The sequence below is a fragment of the Bison bison genome, unplaced genomic scaffold, assembly GCF_000754665.1.
Source record: "Bison bison bison isolate TAMUID 2011002044 unplaced genomic scaffold, Bison_UMD1.0 scf7180017864063, whole genome shotgun sequence".
In the NCBI taxonomy this organism is placed as follows: domain Eukaryota; kingdom Metazoa; phylum Chordata; class Mammalia; order Artiodactyla; family Bovidae; genus Bison; species Bison bison.
This window is the reverse complement of record NW_011494635.1, coordinates 8,799,165-8,815,133: the sequence shown is the minus strand read 5'-3', so window position 1 is coordinate 8,815,133 and position 15,969 is coordinate 8,799,165. Positions and strand designations below refer to the sequence as shown.

The 15,969-nt window shown below is 40.6% G+C and overlaps 1 protein-coding gene across 2 annotated transcripts in view; it reads left to right on the top strand.

The window, feature by feature from the left end:
- The window catches only part of SLC23A2 (solute carrier family 23 (ascorbic acid transporter), member 2), a 142,046-nt gene that overhangs the window by 101,261 nt on the left and 24,816 nt on the right, over nucleotides 1–15,969 (top strand). For both annotated transcript variants that reach the window (XM_010836433.1, XM_010836432.1), the window contains exons 6-8: nucleotides 4,431–4,519; nucleotides 5,539–5,609; nucleotides 6,582–6,763. In XM_010836433.1, the coding sequence (XP_010834735.1) occupies nucleotides 4,431–4,519; nucleotides 5,539–5,609; nucleotides 6,582–6,763 (342 nt within the window). The remainder of the gene's footprint in view (nucleotides 1–4,430; nucleotides 4,520–5,538; nucleotides 5,610–6,581; nucleotides 6,764–15,969) is intronic.

Genomic DNA, 15,969 nt, shown 5'->3' with positions numbered 1-15,969 from the left:
TAAACAATTAGGGACTTCTGTCTAGTGACAGATTTCACCTTCTAATGCAAGGGGTGCAAGTTTGATCCCTGACTGGGGAGCTAAGGTCCCACATGCCTTTGGCCAAAAAAATGCGAAAAATGTAAAACAGAAGCAATATTGTAACAAATTCAGTAAAGACTTAAAAAATGGTCCACATTAAAAAAAAAAATCTTAAAAGAATTTGGGGAATTTAAGTATGGCCTAACTATTAGGCCTTGTTATTAAAATTCATGTCACCTTTCTTGGGTGTGATTATGGGGCAGGGGGCAATGATGTGGAAGGATTTATTTATTCTTAAGAGATGCCTGCTAAAGTGTTTGGGTAGAGGACTCCATGCCCACAAGCTCCTTTTCAGCAGTCCAGCAGATACATACATACATGTAGGTGTAGTAAACAGTACGGAAATATTTCCAATTAAGAAAAGAATATTCTTTGACACATTGTATTTTGCTTTTCTTAAGGCCAAACTTGCAATTGTGCTGCAGCTTAGATTCAAGTAAATGTTTACTTGGTGATGAAAGTTTTTGTTACCAACTTGATTACTTTCTTGGTAGATGGAGGAAGCCAGGCACAGAGTGTATTCTCTGTGCTGTTGAATTATGTGTTTGCTTTATTCATTTTCATTAAATGGTTTAGTTCTGGGCAGATGCATTTCATCCCTTCTTGGTGCTGCTAGTGGGACTGTTTCCTTTTAAACTTTTTGATACCTTTTCTTTGATGGCACCATAGAGGACGGCCAGCCTCTGGGGCATGGGGGAGTTACCTGATTTTATCTTGAAAATCCATGCACATTGAACTCTTTACTCTCTCTGCTGCTGCTGCTGCTAAGTCGCTTCAGTCGTGTCCAACTCTGTGCGACCCCATAGACGGCAGCCCACCAGGCTTCCCATCCCTGGGATTCTCCAGGCAAGAACACTGGAGTGGGTTGCCATTTCCTTCTCCAATGCGTGAAAGTGAAGTTGCTCAGTCGTGTCTGACTCGAAGCGACGCCATGGACTGCAGCCTACCAGGCTCCTCTGTCCATGGGATTTTCCAGGCAAGAGTACTGGAGTGGGTTGCCACTGCCTTCTCCACAGTCTCTACCCAGTGCCTTTAATCTTAAAAAAGTTCTCCCCCAAATTTGCAGTTAAAATCAACATGGCAGAAAGACATAACCTCTTATTTCTAGTCTAATAAAATTCCTCTCGAAAGATATTTGTCAATAGCACCTTCATTAATTACTAAGCGAAAGTTAGTGCTGGGGGTCCAGTGATGGGTAAACAGGCTCAGTTCCTACTGTCAGGGCGATACCACCCCTTGGGGAGATGAGCAGGTTAGCAGCAGGGAGCTCTTCAATACAGATGCTTCAGTGCTGTGAAGGGAGCTGTAGAGGCCGAAACCTGACATGGGCAGGCTGGTCATCTGAACTGCCACCACAGGATGGGTGGAGTCAGTGAAACGAGGACCACTAACCAGAGCTCTGTCACAGCCTCTTGGAATGCCTTGAGAATAGTTTTGGAGTTAAGGTCAACTTTTGCATTTTCCCGCCAGAAGTGATCCTTTCAGAGCAAGGTTCTTCACTAGTTTTTCTCTTGTTTACAAGAAAATTGCAAGGCATTTGCTCTTTTGTCCCCTCTGACCTTCACCACACCAATTCCCACCCACAGTAAAGTATCTGCAATTCTTTGAGGATTTCTGGGTCTGTTTTGTGGCTCTCATTTGCATCTGCTCTCCTCTGCCTGGATTACTAACTTCTTGCTTATGGGCCAAAGTACTTATTGTCCTTTAAGTGATAACAGACTCCCATGGCATCTTGTACCGTCTCCCTCACTACCCTTCATGTATAGCCATGATAGATAATCTGTTTCACACAACAGAAACCCCTCAAGGGCCCAGGGGTGGTTTTTCCCATTGTCTCATCTGTTCATAAGTGTGCCCGTGTCAAGCAGACACGCAGGAAATGTTCATCAAGAGACCAAAATGATAAATCACTTCATCTGGCATAGGGGTCGATGCCTAGTGTGTCAGCCTCACCCAGAAGTAATTATTCAAAATGCACATTCAGAGACTCCACCTGAGACTCTGATTAACTTGGACTGAGTGAGATGAAGAAATGTTCATTTTTAACCAGCGCCCCCCCCCCCCCCCCCCCCCACGCCACCCCAGGGAATCATGAAGCAGTTCCCTGGCAACTTGGGGAGTAACTTGTAGAAATCATGGCCAGAATGTCCTCAGTCGGGGAATGCATTATAGATCCTTAGGAGAGCCAAGAATAGTTCCTGGAGGAGATGGTATTTTCTGTGTCCTTTAAATGTTGAATAGAAATGGAGCTTTAGAAATGAATTGATAACTGAAGAGATAAGCAAAGGCTCAGAGGCAAGAACATAGACTGCTTGCCTGGAGTGCAGGTGTGTGACATGATGGGTGAGAGACTAGACTGGGAAATGGATTCAGGTCACCTGGATGCCCAAGAGGAAATGAGGCACCTCCAGCAGAGTTTTGAACAAAGTAAGAACTTGTGTGGGGCTTGTTAAGGTTCTTTTTCTCTCCTGGTGCTACAAAATGTGCTCCTATTTTCTTAATGACATCTGCTACTGCTGCTAAGTCACTTCAGTCGTGTCCAACTCTGTGCGACCCCATAGACGGCAGCCCACCAGGCTCCCCCGTCCTTGGGATTCTCCAGGCAAGAACACCGGAGTGGGTTGCCATTTCCTTTTCCAATGCATGAAAGTGAAAAGTGAAAGTGAATCACTCAGTTGTGTCTGACTCTTAGCGACCCCATGGGCTGCAGCCCACCAGGCTCCTCTATCCATGGGATTTTCCAGGCAAGAGTACTGGAGTGAGGTGCCATTGCCTTCTCCATTAATGACATCTAGTTAACACTATTTATTAACTTTTAAAATGTCTACTAAAAAAAAAATTCTACATTTTTGGGTTATCTTCACATATTTAAGATATACTTTCCCTGTAGTCAAGGTTAGCAATTTTATTTTTTCTGTAGTGTGTTAACCAGTGAATATTTTAGGCTGTGTGTTCCCTGTTGTAACTATTCAGCTCTACCATTGAAGCATAAAAGTAGGCGCAGACAGCTCATGAATGAGTGAGGGTGGTGGCTGTGTCCCAGTGAAACTTTACTCATAAAACCAGGTGGTTTTCCAACTCCTTGTGTAAAGAAAAGCACAGTTTAATTTGTTTCCTTTCCAGTCATCAGTACAGAATAAAAGAACAGACAGTCCTGTCTGCTTGGAGAGCCCAGGGATCTGAAGTTTAGATGACTGTATGGGGGAAGAGCCTCATCTACCTCAGAATAGCGTGCATCAGCTCTGTATTTGTAAAGTGGCCTATGTCCTTCAGCCAGAGCCACTGTTTCTCAATCCAGTTACTGTGTCGCTCAGGGCAGGACGTACTGTCAGCTCAGAGGAGAGCCTGGCTGGGTTCCTATCCTACTGGCCAGGACACTGATTCAAGGCTGCTTAGGAGTATTTTAAGAATGATCTGGATATCTGAAAGTTCCAAACCCTGCAAACCAAAGGGCTAGTTTCATATTTTACCCTCAAAATAATGTTAAAGATAGTGATTGAGTTCCTTTGTTAGCCCATTAGAGCCACCTTAATACAACTCCAGTGGAAAACACTCTATTATACTCTAATAATAAATAATAAAATCTTTTGAATTTGAGTAGCACCCGTGCTCATAAAATCAATATGAATTATCTAGAATGTAATTGAATGATGGTATCTGAGGATCTCTGCATTTAGTTTGACAGTGTAGGCAGGAAATTTAACAGAATCTGCAAGTTTTCTGGGTCCTTTAGAAATAAGGGTACAAGCGCTTTTTTGAGTATTTTTTATGATTAAGCAGAATGTTTTATCTACTGTTGATTTGTAACTTGCAGTTTTCCTTTTTCTCAATAGATAACTAACGTAATCTTAATGCTTATCCCCAGTGATTCATGGCAGTTTTTGACTTACAAAATGGAATGACAGGGGGAGATAGGTTTTTCTCCCATGATAACCAATAAGAATTTGAAAGGGAGGAGGATGGTAAAATAGAAGAGGTACATTGATGTTTAATAAGGAGCTCACAAGCTCAGCAGGACAGAGACACCCCAATGCCTGCATTCCCCCCACCAAGGGGAAAGGTGGCAATGTCAGGGGCTGGTGTTGGGGTGCTGGCACTGACTACAGAGCTCCCCCAGAACCTACCCTGGGGCTCTCTGGGGAGAGAGCATTAGGAGGGGAGAATGGAGAAGCCAGCGTCCCTGGCTGCATGGCCGAGGATATCTTTGCAGACTGGGGCTTTTTTTCCAGGTGTGCCTGCATTTACTCATGTGCTGTTTGTCTATGGAAAAGACTGTTAAGCTGTCAAATAGTGAACTACCTCGGTAGTTCCTGATGCCGTGATCATGGTTTTGGTCTCGTTTCTTTTAGGTTACCCCTGTTTCAGGCCAGTGCTTTTGCATTTCTGGCCCCTGCTCGAGCCATCCTGTCTTTAGATAAATGGAAATGTAACACCACAGGTAATTGCAGTTATTTCCACATATGTCATTGGGGTCCTTTAATGCAGATGATAGAAGGGAGGCCTGGATGTGCTGCCCCCAGCAGTGGTAAATCCTTTCTGGAATCAGGCACAGAACACACAACCAACAAAATAGCTTAGAATACTCCAATCTGTGGATCGTGTTTCTGTCTCTCTCTGTATCCACTCATTCATCCCTACCCCCAGAGCAAGTAAGGACCAGTAAAGGACCTCATTTCTCTGTGCTAATGAAATTGATAAATATGGAAACAGAATAGAAAAATATTTGTGCTGTTTTTCTGCCTCTTTCTTTCAGTGGATTTTATGAACCACCAGTAGTCACTCTCTTTGCTGCATCAGCATCCTTTCTCTGAAACATCTTTGCTTTTTAAGGATCTGGCTGCTTTGGTTTTCTGCAAATGACTTTCATTCCACCTCCTATCCTCCTCATAGTGATTGCAAAGATCCTTAAATAACCCGGTAAGGCCAGGAAGAGGTCAGATAGGGGATTTGAGGAAAGCAGACAGACCTGTTGTACTCTCAAAATACTGTTAAATTTTTAGGCTCTAGGAGCAGAATTTTCTAGTCTTTATTTCCTTCCTTGCTCCTAGGAGTTACTTTGTGACCACTGATTTGATTTAGGAACAGAAAAAGGGCCTCAGTTTTATCTAGGTTTTTAAAACCTTAGTCAGGCAACCTTGCTATTGGTCATTTCAATAAGCTGCTTGCAAAGGTTGGTCTTCGTATGAGACTGGGACTAGCAGTGTGTATCAGCAGTTCAGTCAGCTTCTGAGAAGCTGGGAGCTCTTGTTGGTGAATAAATTTGGTTATATTAGCGATAGGGAATCCACCTTTCAGTATGATATGCTGTACTGTTGTAACTTGAATTTTAGGGTTGGGTATTTATACAGATATACTTAGAACAGGGAGAAAATTCTTCTTAAAAAGAGTAAAATGAATATGTCCATCAAACATCAGTGTCACTCCAAGAAAAATTTTGTCTTTGTTTTTGTTTTCAAGATGTTTCGGTTGCCAACGGAACGACAGCGCTGTTACACACAGAACACATCTGGTATCCCCGAATACGCGAGGTAAATGATGAGCATTGTCTACTACGGCTTCTTTGTGTTTGTTCTCATCTTCAGTGTTGGTCATGCCCAGTATACTGAAGTTGCTTACACTGAGCTCTTTTTTTTTTCCAGCTACTGATATGTTCATTTGTGTTGTGAAATTCAATTTAGATGACATCGCTATAAAATAAAGCTTGTAGAAGTGCTTTGTGCCACCAGACAGTATTGTTTCTTGCCCTCTTTTCTGTCCTTCTTTCTCTTCCTCCTCTCCTGTGCTGCCACAGACCTGTCTGCTTACACCCTCCAGCATAACCAGCCGAGGGACATGGCTCCCTTTGGAGGGAGCCACAGAGTTGATAGGTTGCAAAACGATTTATTCTTGCCTCAGTGTTTGTCTGTGTTGGTTGAAGGAATTAAAGCCATTTGTCTGCTTCGGTGCACTTGGATAGAATAGGGAGGGTATGGGAGTCCTTAGATACAAAGAATGACTGACATTTTATCCAGATCTTCCAAAACCTGTAAAACCATTCACCATTAGTTTAGAATTAACAGATATGACCATTCTGTACAATAGAAATATTCCTTTAGAATTTTTGTCAGTAACACTACCTTTTAAATGTCCTGCAGGAGCTACTTCTTAAAGTCAAGAATCTTTGTACTGCATTGTACCTTTGAGGCTTGTTTTGAATGTTGTGTCTTAAATGAGAATGATAAATTATGTCTGTCTCAATCAGTGCAATAGGAAAGCTGATTTTGTGTCCAGTGCCCATTTCGGTAATACTCTTACATCAGTCTGGTGATACTTAGGTTTGCTAGGTCCCAATCACACCCACTGGTATCTTTAGGGTTTCCCAGGAATTTCTCAGCTATGTCATGCCTATTTTATAATAGCTTGATGCCTTACAGAATTATCAGTTGTGGTTGCAGGTGACATTTAAGAGTGTGTGATTTATAAGCAGCTTGCTCTTATGTCTGTGTCCTCTCTTGCTCCAGATCCAGGGAGCCATCATCATGTCCTCATTGATAGAAGTGGTCATCGGCCTCCTGGGCCTGCCTGGGGCTCTGCTGAAATACATCGGGCCCCTGACCATCACACCCACGGTGGCCCTCATTGGCCTCTCTGGTTTCCAGGCAGCAGGAGAGAGAGCAGGGAAGCACTGGGGCATCGCCATGCTGTAAGTGTTCCAAGGCCACTCAGGAGTGGACAGTAAAAAAATCTCCTTTCTTCCCAACACCGAGGGACAGCTTCTTTGAATGTTTTGAACATTTATACAGACTTTAGGAGATATGTAAGATTAATCTGATAGTTTAAACTTTATTTGTTTCATGCCAGGGAATTATTAAAGTGCCATGCAGTCAAGGTATTCTAAAGATTGGGAGGGTTGTAAGGTTTTAAACTTAGAGAAAGGAGTAAGATGGGGGCGCCATTAACTCTTGACTTCTGGGGTCATGCCAAGTCTCATACGTGGAAATTGAAATACTAAGAAGCTGAATCCTTTAAATGAGACTCAAAAATATTTCCAGACTGGCAGGAGACAGAGCTGTGGCCTGCAGTGTTGGCATCAAGGGTCATGTGGCTCTCAGGTCAGACAGCTCTGCACACCTGTCACAAAGCTGTCATTTCTGCCAGAGTCCTGCTGGTCGGTGCCAGTCCTTTCGCACAGTACTTGAAGTGAATTAAATATGTCACTTATCCCTTTTTTCAGTAATGTCAGTAAAGACATTCAGAACTTTATAAGGTTGATTATTAGAGCCACTGCTTTCTGTGTACCACAGATAGAACCCACAGTCTCTGCATATCTCTGTAGAGCATATTTCTGTAGAGCATATTTCTATAGAGCATACGTAAGAGTTGACCACCTCATAAGAAATGATTCTAAGACTCCAGAATTTTTGCAATCAGTCAGATTTCTTTAAAAATTAAGTAACACAAGAGGATTTCTAATTGTTTTTGTTTTGTGAAAATTTCTGTAATTATTCAATGAAAAACACTATGTATTGAGCCTACATATCATGCTTTACATAACACTGGTTGTATATATTATAAATTAAGGTAGGTACCAGTGTTATCCCTGTTTAACAAGTAAAGAAATCCAGGGACAAAGATGCAGTGTTAGTTTTTCAGGGTCACACAGTTAGCCAGGATGCTTTTCAAAACCCAAATAGTCTGATTCGAACTTAACCCGTGACACTTAATTCTGCCTCTCTGTGTTAGAATGTGGTTTACAAATAAAGTGAATCCTTACATAATTGTAATCCATATATCATTATAAATTAAAGTATGAGAAAACATCCAGCGTTGTTCTTAGTTTTCTCATTTCACCAAAGGTTGTCAATATTTCCATATCAGGATGGGTGTGTTGAAGGCACGTGAGAATGTTCACTCAGTGAAATGCAGTAAGTTCCAAAAAGGAGAAATTGTGTTTACTGTCCTGCTGTAAACTTTAGGAACCAATAACAAAAGAATGAATAAAACCCCCAAACCACTTAGAAGCAAGAGAATACCATTATAAATAACTCAGAAAAGAGCTCCAAACTTTACAATTGCCGACAATTTAGAAAATGATGATAACAGGACTAGTCACACTTATTGAACGCTCAGTTCTCAAGAAGAGTCAAATAAAAATGAAGAGCTTATCTTCAGAAATGAGAAAAACAGGATGAAAAATGAGCGCAGTTAAAGCAGGGGAAAACATTGGTAGAGATACAAAAAATATGCTAGCAAAGTAATGCTTAAGATCCTTCAACCTAGTCTTTAATGGTATATGAACTGAGAGCTTCCAGATGTACAAGCTGGATTTAGAAAAGGCAGAGGAACCAGAGATCAAATTGCCAACATCCATTGGATCATAGGAAAAGCTAGAGAATTCCGGAAAATATCTGCTTCATTGACTATATTAAAGTCTTTGACTGTGTAGATCACAACAAACTGTGGAAAATTCTTAAAGAGACGGAAATACCAGACCTCCTTACCTGCTACCTGCCTCCTGCGAAACCTGTATGCAGATCAAGAAGCAACAGTTAGATAGAACTAGACATGGAAAAACGGACTGGTTCAAAATTGGGAAAGCAGTACATCAAGGCTTATTTAAAATCACCCTGCTTTTTAAAAAGCAGAGATGTTACTTTGCCTACAAAGGTCTGTATAGTCAAAACTATGGTTTTTCCAGTAGTCGTGTATGGATGTGGGAGCTGGACATAAAAAAAGGCTGAGTGCTGAAGAATTGATGCTTTTGAACTATGGTGCTGGAGAAGACTCTTGAGAGTCCCTGGGACTATAGGAGATCCTAAAGGAAATCAACCCTGAATATTATTTGGAAGGGTGATGCTGAAGCTGAAGGACCAATACTTTGGTCACCTGATAAGAAGAGCTGACTCATTGGAAAAGGCCCTGATGCTGGGAAAGATTGAAGGCAGGAGGAGAAGGGGATGACAGAGGATGAGATGGTTGGATGGCATCATCGACTCAGTGGACGTGAGTTTGAGCAAGCTCTGGGAGATGATGAGGGACAGGGAGGCCTGGCATGCTGCAATCCATGAAGTTGCAAAGAGTCGGACACAACTGAGCAACTGAACAACAAAATAAAAAATAAGAAACAAATAGAAGTGATGCGTGCCAAAGCTGGTTTTTTGGAAAATGGCAAACATACAGATAGACTTCGGGCAGGGCTAATTAAGGTGAGAAGGGAATGCACACACAAAGCAGTGATAAAACTTAGCTCTAGGGAGGATGAGTTAGATCTAAGTTTAAATAAATAAATAAATATATATATATATATATATAAAAAATAGAACAGGTGGTTTTCCAGCTGTTTTTTTTGGTAAATAATCAAAACTGCCCCCTTCTCCCCCAGACCTCTGGATGTTGGGGCTCCTCAGAACTTGGTCCTGGGCCTCCTTCTGTCTCCATTCTCTTCCTCTGGGGTATTTCATCGAGTTCATGACATCAGCAGACATGCATTATGCTGGTGGGCTCCACATGAACCTGTAACGTGGACCTCTAAACTCAGACTTTCAGATCGAAGCCCTGACTTGCCTTGTCCATTTGCTGTTACATAAGACACCTCAAACTTTAAGAAAACTCCAACTTTTGACTCCCTCCTTGCCCATAAACCATTTCCTTCTGAGGCCATCCTCGCAGTAGCACAGCCACAGGTGCAGTGGTAGCACAGGTGCTTAAGCCAGAAGCCCTGCAGTGATCCTTTGTTCTTCACATCTTCATTCACCATGCACGACCCATCATTCTCTCCTAGCTCCAGAAAACAATCCTGATTCTGTCCTTGGTCATCATTGCCACAACACTCAGCCATCACTTCCAAACTGGTCTCCGATTTATTTTTTTCTCCCTTCCTGTGCATTGTCAGTCCTATAAAATGCTTGATCATTATCTCTTCAAGACTTTCTCTTCTGTCCCCAATTCTTGCTGGATTCTAGAATCTTTTAGGTCTTCCTGTCATCACGATGTCTGAAACCTTGCCTGCTACTCTTTGGTGGTCTGTTTACATCTCAGGCTTGGCACTCCGGGCTGTTTTACTTTGTAATCTTGGGTGTTCATGGGAGATGATCTTGAATTATTTCACAGATACCCCCCTGCTTCCATCCCTGCTTGTCTCTCTTTTTCTGGAACTTCTAGGATGTTGGTCCTCCCAAAGTTGTCCTCTTACTTTCCTCTTCTTTCATCTCTTTGTTTTTTCCCTCTGTTCCTAGGAATTTTCCTCAGCTTTATCTGTGACTCCTTCTCTTGAGTTTTTTTTATTTCTGCTGCCTTGTTTTTTATTTTCCAGAGCTCTTCTTTTGTGCTTGGATGTCAGCTCTGTGAGGACAGGACCTCAGCTCTATAGTAATCACCATGACACTGCCAGTACTTGGCCCACTATCTGTTCCAGAGCAGGGATCTTCAGTAAGAGCATTGTGAATAAGTTAGGGGAGGAGCGGGAGGTGTGACCACACCCTTGACTCTGGGAAGAAAAGTCGAGGATGTTGTGGAAGGACTTTCATTCCTAAAGGATGTGCTTTACTGGTTAAGCATTGAGTATATTACATCTCCAAGGAAGAGAGAATTCCTGTACCGTTTAATCTGTACTGGAGCTTTGAAAAAGAAGGGAAACTTCACAGTTTTATCTTAATGGCAGATTGTGACAGAGCTAATGCAGAAGGGAGATCCTGGATCAACTTTTTCCTTCCTAGGGTTGTATAAAACCCTAAGGAAGTATGTTCAGGTAGTAGCATCTAAAACTCAGTGTCTTAAAAGGCTCGATACAGTCTCTAAGATGCAAGTGTGTAGAAAACTTTCAGAAAAGGGCCTTACTATACAGCTCTGTACATACTTAATTTTTTAAGTGCTGCATCTATAAACATATCTGAAAAGAATGTTCCTTGGAACATGGTTTTGGAAAATGCTGCTACAGATAATACAGTAAAAGGGCAATGTATTTGTCATTTCAGGAACTCAAGGATGATTAAATATTAGAAAATTTAATTTTATTAAAATCCACTATGTTTTTTTATTTAAAAAACATGGTGATGATTTTTAAAAATTGATCAACCTATGTTCCAACTGCAGACTGTTAGCAGTGATAAATATGATTTTTAAATGCCCCATACACCTTACTTGCGTCCTGAGAAACCTGTATGCAGGTCAAGAAGCAACATTTAAAACCGTACATGGAACAATGGATTGGTTCAAAATTGGGAAAGAAATACGTCAAGGCTGTAAATTGTCACTTTGCTTATTTAACTTATATGCAGAGTATATCATTCAAAATGCTGGGCTGGATGGCTCACAAGCTGTAATCAAGATTGTGGGAGAAATATCAGCAACCTCAGATATGCAGATGATACCACTCTACTGGCAGAAAGTGAAGAGAAACTAAAGAGCCTCTTGATGAGAGTGAAAGAGTGAAAAAGCAGACTTAAAACTCAACATTCAAAAAATTAAGATCATGGCATCTGATGCCATCACTTCATGGCAAATAGATGGGGGAAAAAGTGGAAGCAGTGACAGATTTTATTTTCTTGGACTCCAGTATTACTGTGGACGATGTCTGCCACCATAAAATTAAAAGATGCTTGCTTCATGGAAGAAAAGCTATAACAAACTTAGATGGCAGATTAAAAAGCAGAGACATCACTTTGCTGATAGAGTTCTGTATAGTCAAATCTATGGTTTTTCTAGTGGTCATGTATGAATGTGAGAGTTGGACCATAAAGAAAGCTGAGTGCCGAAGAATTGATGCTTTTGAACTGGGGTGCTGGAGAAGACTTTTGTGAGCCTCTTGAACAGCAAGGAGATCAAACCAATCAATCCTTAAGGAAGTCAACCCTGAATATTCATTAGAAGGGCTGAATCTGAAGCTCCAATACTTTGGCCACCTGATGCAAAGAACTGACTCATTGGAAAAGGCTCATGCCTGGAAAGATGGAGGGCAGGAGAAGGGGCTGACAGAGGATGAGATGGTTCGATGGCATCATCGACTCAATGGACATGAGTTTGAGCAAACTCTGCCAGATACTGAAGGACAGGGAAACCTTGTGTGCTGTAGTCCCTGGGTTTGCAGAGAGTTGGACACGACTTAGTGACTGAACAACAACATACATTAATGGTGAAAAACTTAAATTAGACAGCCTATTGTAATCATAAAGATAAGAATGTTTATTATCAGAATCATTTAAAGTTTTGAATGTGCTAGCCAATAAATAAGACAAAGTAAAATAATATGGATCAATGCAGGAATAGGGAGAAGGGCTTGATGACTTGCCCTTAACGATAATTAAAGCACATTCTAGGACTTAATACTGTGATCTGGGACAGGGTAGACATGATTGGGTAGAACATAAAGGATAGAAACATGGCCAATAAAAAAAATTAATACTCATACATGATGCTTGAAATCAGTGGAGAATGAACTGTGTAAAAAACAATTATTTGGGAAAAAGTTAGATTTCTGATTTATATCAAATTACATTTCAGTTGAATTAAAGACTCAAATGTAGAAAATAAAATCATGAAAGGGCTATAAGGAAACCTATATTAAATAGGCTAGATAAGGCAGATAGGAAAAGAGAAAGATTGGTTTTACCACTGATTAATTTAAAGCTCATATCAAAAACCATTGATAATAAATTTTAAGTGTATCTGAGAAAATACAGCAAACTCCATAAGAAAGGATAATGTTCCCAATTCATAGAATTTCACCAGTTAATTTAAAGGAGAGAGAGTCCTGGTAGAGTAATAAATGAAGGATGTAGTATGAACAACCACTTAACAAAAACATAATAATACAAATAACCAATCAGTGTTTAAAACGGGCTATCTTCACTTGTTATCATTATGCATATTCACATGGAAGGGGACCCATTAGCAGTAGGAGTATTGGTGGTGGGTCACTGTGCTCCTAAGTCAACCAATAGATGTGGCCTTTAGAGACTGTCTCTAAAGGAAGAGTCAATGTGGTGAATTACTACCTGCCATTTCTAACACTGTACATAAATTCTGAGTGGGAACTGTGTTTTTCCTGAAAATATTTTTCTGTTTACTTTTCTTATGGATAACTTAAAACCTATTCAAAAGTAGAATAGTTTAATAAATTGCCATGTACCATCACCAAACATTCCAGAAAAGTCTCATTTTACCTATATCCTCAAATTCGTTGAGATTCTTGGCATTTGGAGTTTAATAATAATTAAACAGAGAAATCTAAAGTAAAATAATAGTCCCTCCCACACACCCCATCCCTCAAAAAAATCTTCTCTTGAATAACTAACAATAATATAGTGTTTCTCCTTCCATATTTTGCATTATTGCAGAAATACAAACGTGTACATATACAGCTTTATCATTATTTTATAACTTTTCATCTCAATAATTTGTTGGGGTCACCTTCCCAAGACAATCTGTTTAAATCTATTTCATTCTTTCTACAGCTGCACAATGTAAGTAGTATCAAATAGTCTATATTAAATTACTCCCAGGTGATGCAACAGTAAAGACTCCACCTGCCAATGTTGAAGATGGAGGTTTGATCCCTGGGTCAGGAAGATCCCCTGGAGGAAGAAATGGCAACCCACTTCAGTATTCCTGCCTGGGAAATCCCATGGACAGAGGAACCTGACAGGCTATAGTCCATAGGGTCACAAAGAGTCAGACATGACTGAGCACACACACGCACACAAGCCATTTCCCAGTTGATACACAAGCATGTTATTTAAAATATTTCCTGTTGCAAACAATGCTGAAATACCTATTTTCATGTTAAAGAATGAATATTAAAATGATGATAGTGTTTTTAAATTGATGAAATTGGTAGGGATTTAAAAGAATAAAGGGCTTCCCTGATAGCTCAGTTGGTAAAGAATCCACCTGCAATGCAGGAGACTCCAGTTTGATTCCTGGGTTGGGAAGATCCCCTGGAGAAGGGATAGGCTACCCACTCCAGTATTCTTGGGCTTCCACTTGTTTGAGGTGGTAAGGAATCTGCCTGCAATGCAGGAGACCTGGGTTTGATCCCTGGGTTGGGAAGACCCCCTGGAGAAGGGAATGGCTACCCACTCCAGTATTCTGGCCTGGAGAATTCCATGGACTGTATAATCCATGGGGTCACAAAGATTCAGACATGACTGAGCAGTTTTCACTTTCACTTTTAAAAGTATAAACCCCCCTGCTACAGTGAATAGGAAATGGATATTTAAAAAAATTTATTTCACAGAAGTGTAGTTTATTTACAGTTTTGTGTTAATTTCTAATGTATAGCAGTGATTCCGTTATCCATATATATGTGTGTGTATATATACACACACACACATTTTTCATTATGGTTTATCACAGGATATTGAATATAGTTTCCTGTGCTATACATTAGGACCTTGTTTTCTCGTTTGGTTCTGGTTTTTTCTGGCCAGGTCATGTAGCATATGGGATCTTAGTTCCCCAGCCAGGGATTGAACACATGTCCCCTGCAGTAGAAGCATGGAGTCTTAACCATTAGACTGCTAAGGAAGTCCCATGACCTTGTTGTTTATCCATTCTATATATAATATTTTGCATCTGCTAATCCCCAAATCCCAGTCCATCCCTCCCTTACACCGCCTTGACAACTACAAATCTATTCTCTGTGTCTGTGAAGCTATTTTATAGATAAGTTCATTTGTGTCATATTTTAGATTCCAGATGTAAGTGATAATGGTATTGTCTTTCTCCTGACTTATTTTACTTAGTATGATAATCTCTAGAGCCATCCACGTTGCTGTGAATGGCATTGTTTCATTCTGTTTTATGGCTGAGTAGTAGTCCATTGTGTGTGTGTGTGTGTGTGTGTGTGTGTGTCTGTCACATCATTTTTTTTTTTAGTATAGGTTATTTTAATTTTGGGCTTCCCTTGTAGCTTACTCGGTAAAGAGTCTGCCTGCAATGCAGGAGACTTGGGTTTAGTCCCTGGGTCAGGAAGATCCCCTGGAGGAGGAAATGGCAAACCACTCCAGTATCATTGCCTGGAGAACCCCATGGACAGAGGAGCCTGGCAGGCTACAGTCCATGGGGTCGCAAAGAGTCGAACATGACTGAGCAAATTTCACTCGATTTTAATTTCATTGAAGTCTAGTTGATTAGTTTCTATACCACATCCTCTTTGTCCATTCACCTGTTAATGGACATTTAAGTTGTTTCCGTTTCTTGGCTATTGTAAATAGTGCTGCAGTGAACATTGGGGTGCACGTATCTTTTTAAATTTCTCCAGACATGTGCTCATGAGTGGGATTGCAGGATCATATAGCAACTCTATTTTTAGTTTTTTGGGGAACCTCTATACTGTTTTCCATAGTGACTGTGCCAGTTTACATTCTCACCAACAGTGTGGAGAGCTCTCTACACCCTCTCCAGCATTTGTAGACCTTTTTTGGTCTGATCTTCAGATATATTATTTCTGGACTTCTTAATGATGGCCATTCTGACCAGTGTAAGATAATACCTCATTGTAGTTTTGATTTGCATTGCTCTAATAACTAGTGATGTTGAGTATCTTTTCATATGCCTGTTGGTCATCTGTATATGTTCTTTGGAGAAATGTCTATTTAGGCTCTCTGCCCATTTTCCAGTTGGGTTTTTTGTTGTTGTTGAGATATATGAGCTGTTTGTATATTTTGGAAATTAAGCCTTTGCTGATCACATTAGCACATGGACATTCTTGGTCTCTGAATGTGATTGTAAATTCACCCAACGTTTCTGTATGTATTTAATATTTAGCGGTTTGTATCAAAGCACTTTTCAGTAAGGTATTCATTGTTTGACAGATCTATTCTAGTCCTGGGAACTTGTCATAAGCAGATATTCACACTGGTGCCAGGGAAAGATGATTCATTGCAGTTATGTTGCTCCCAATGTCATACT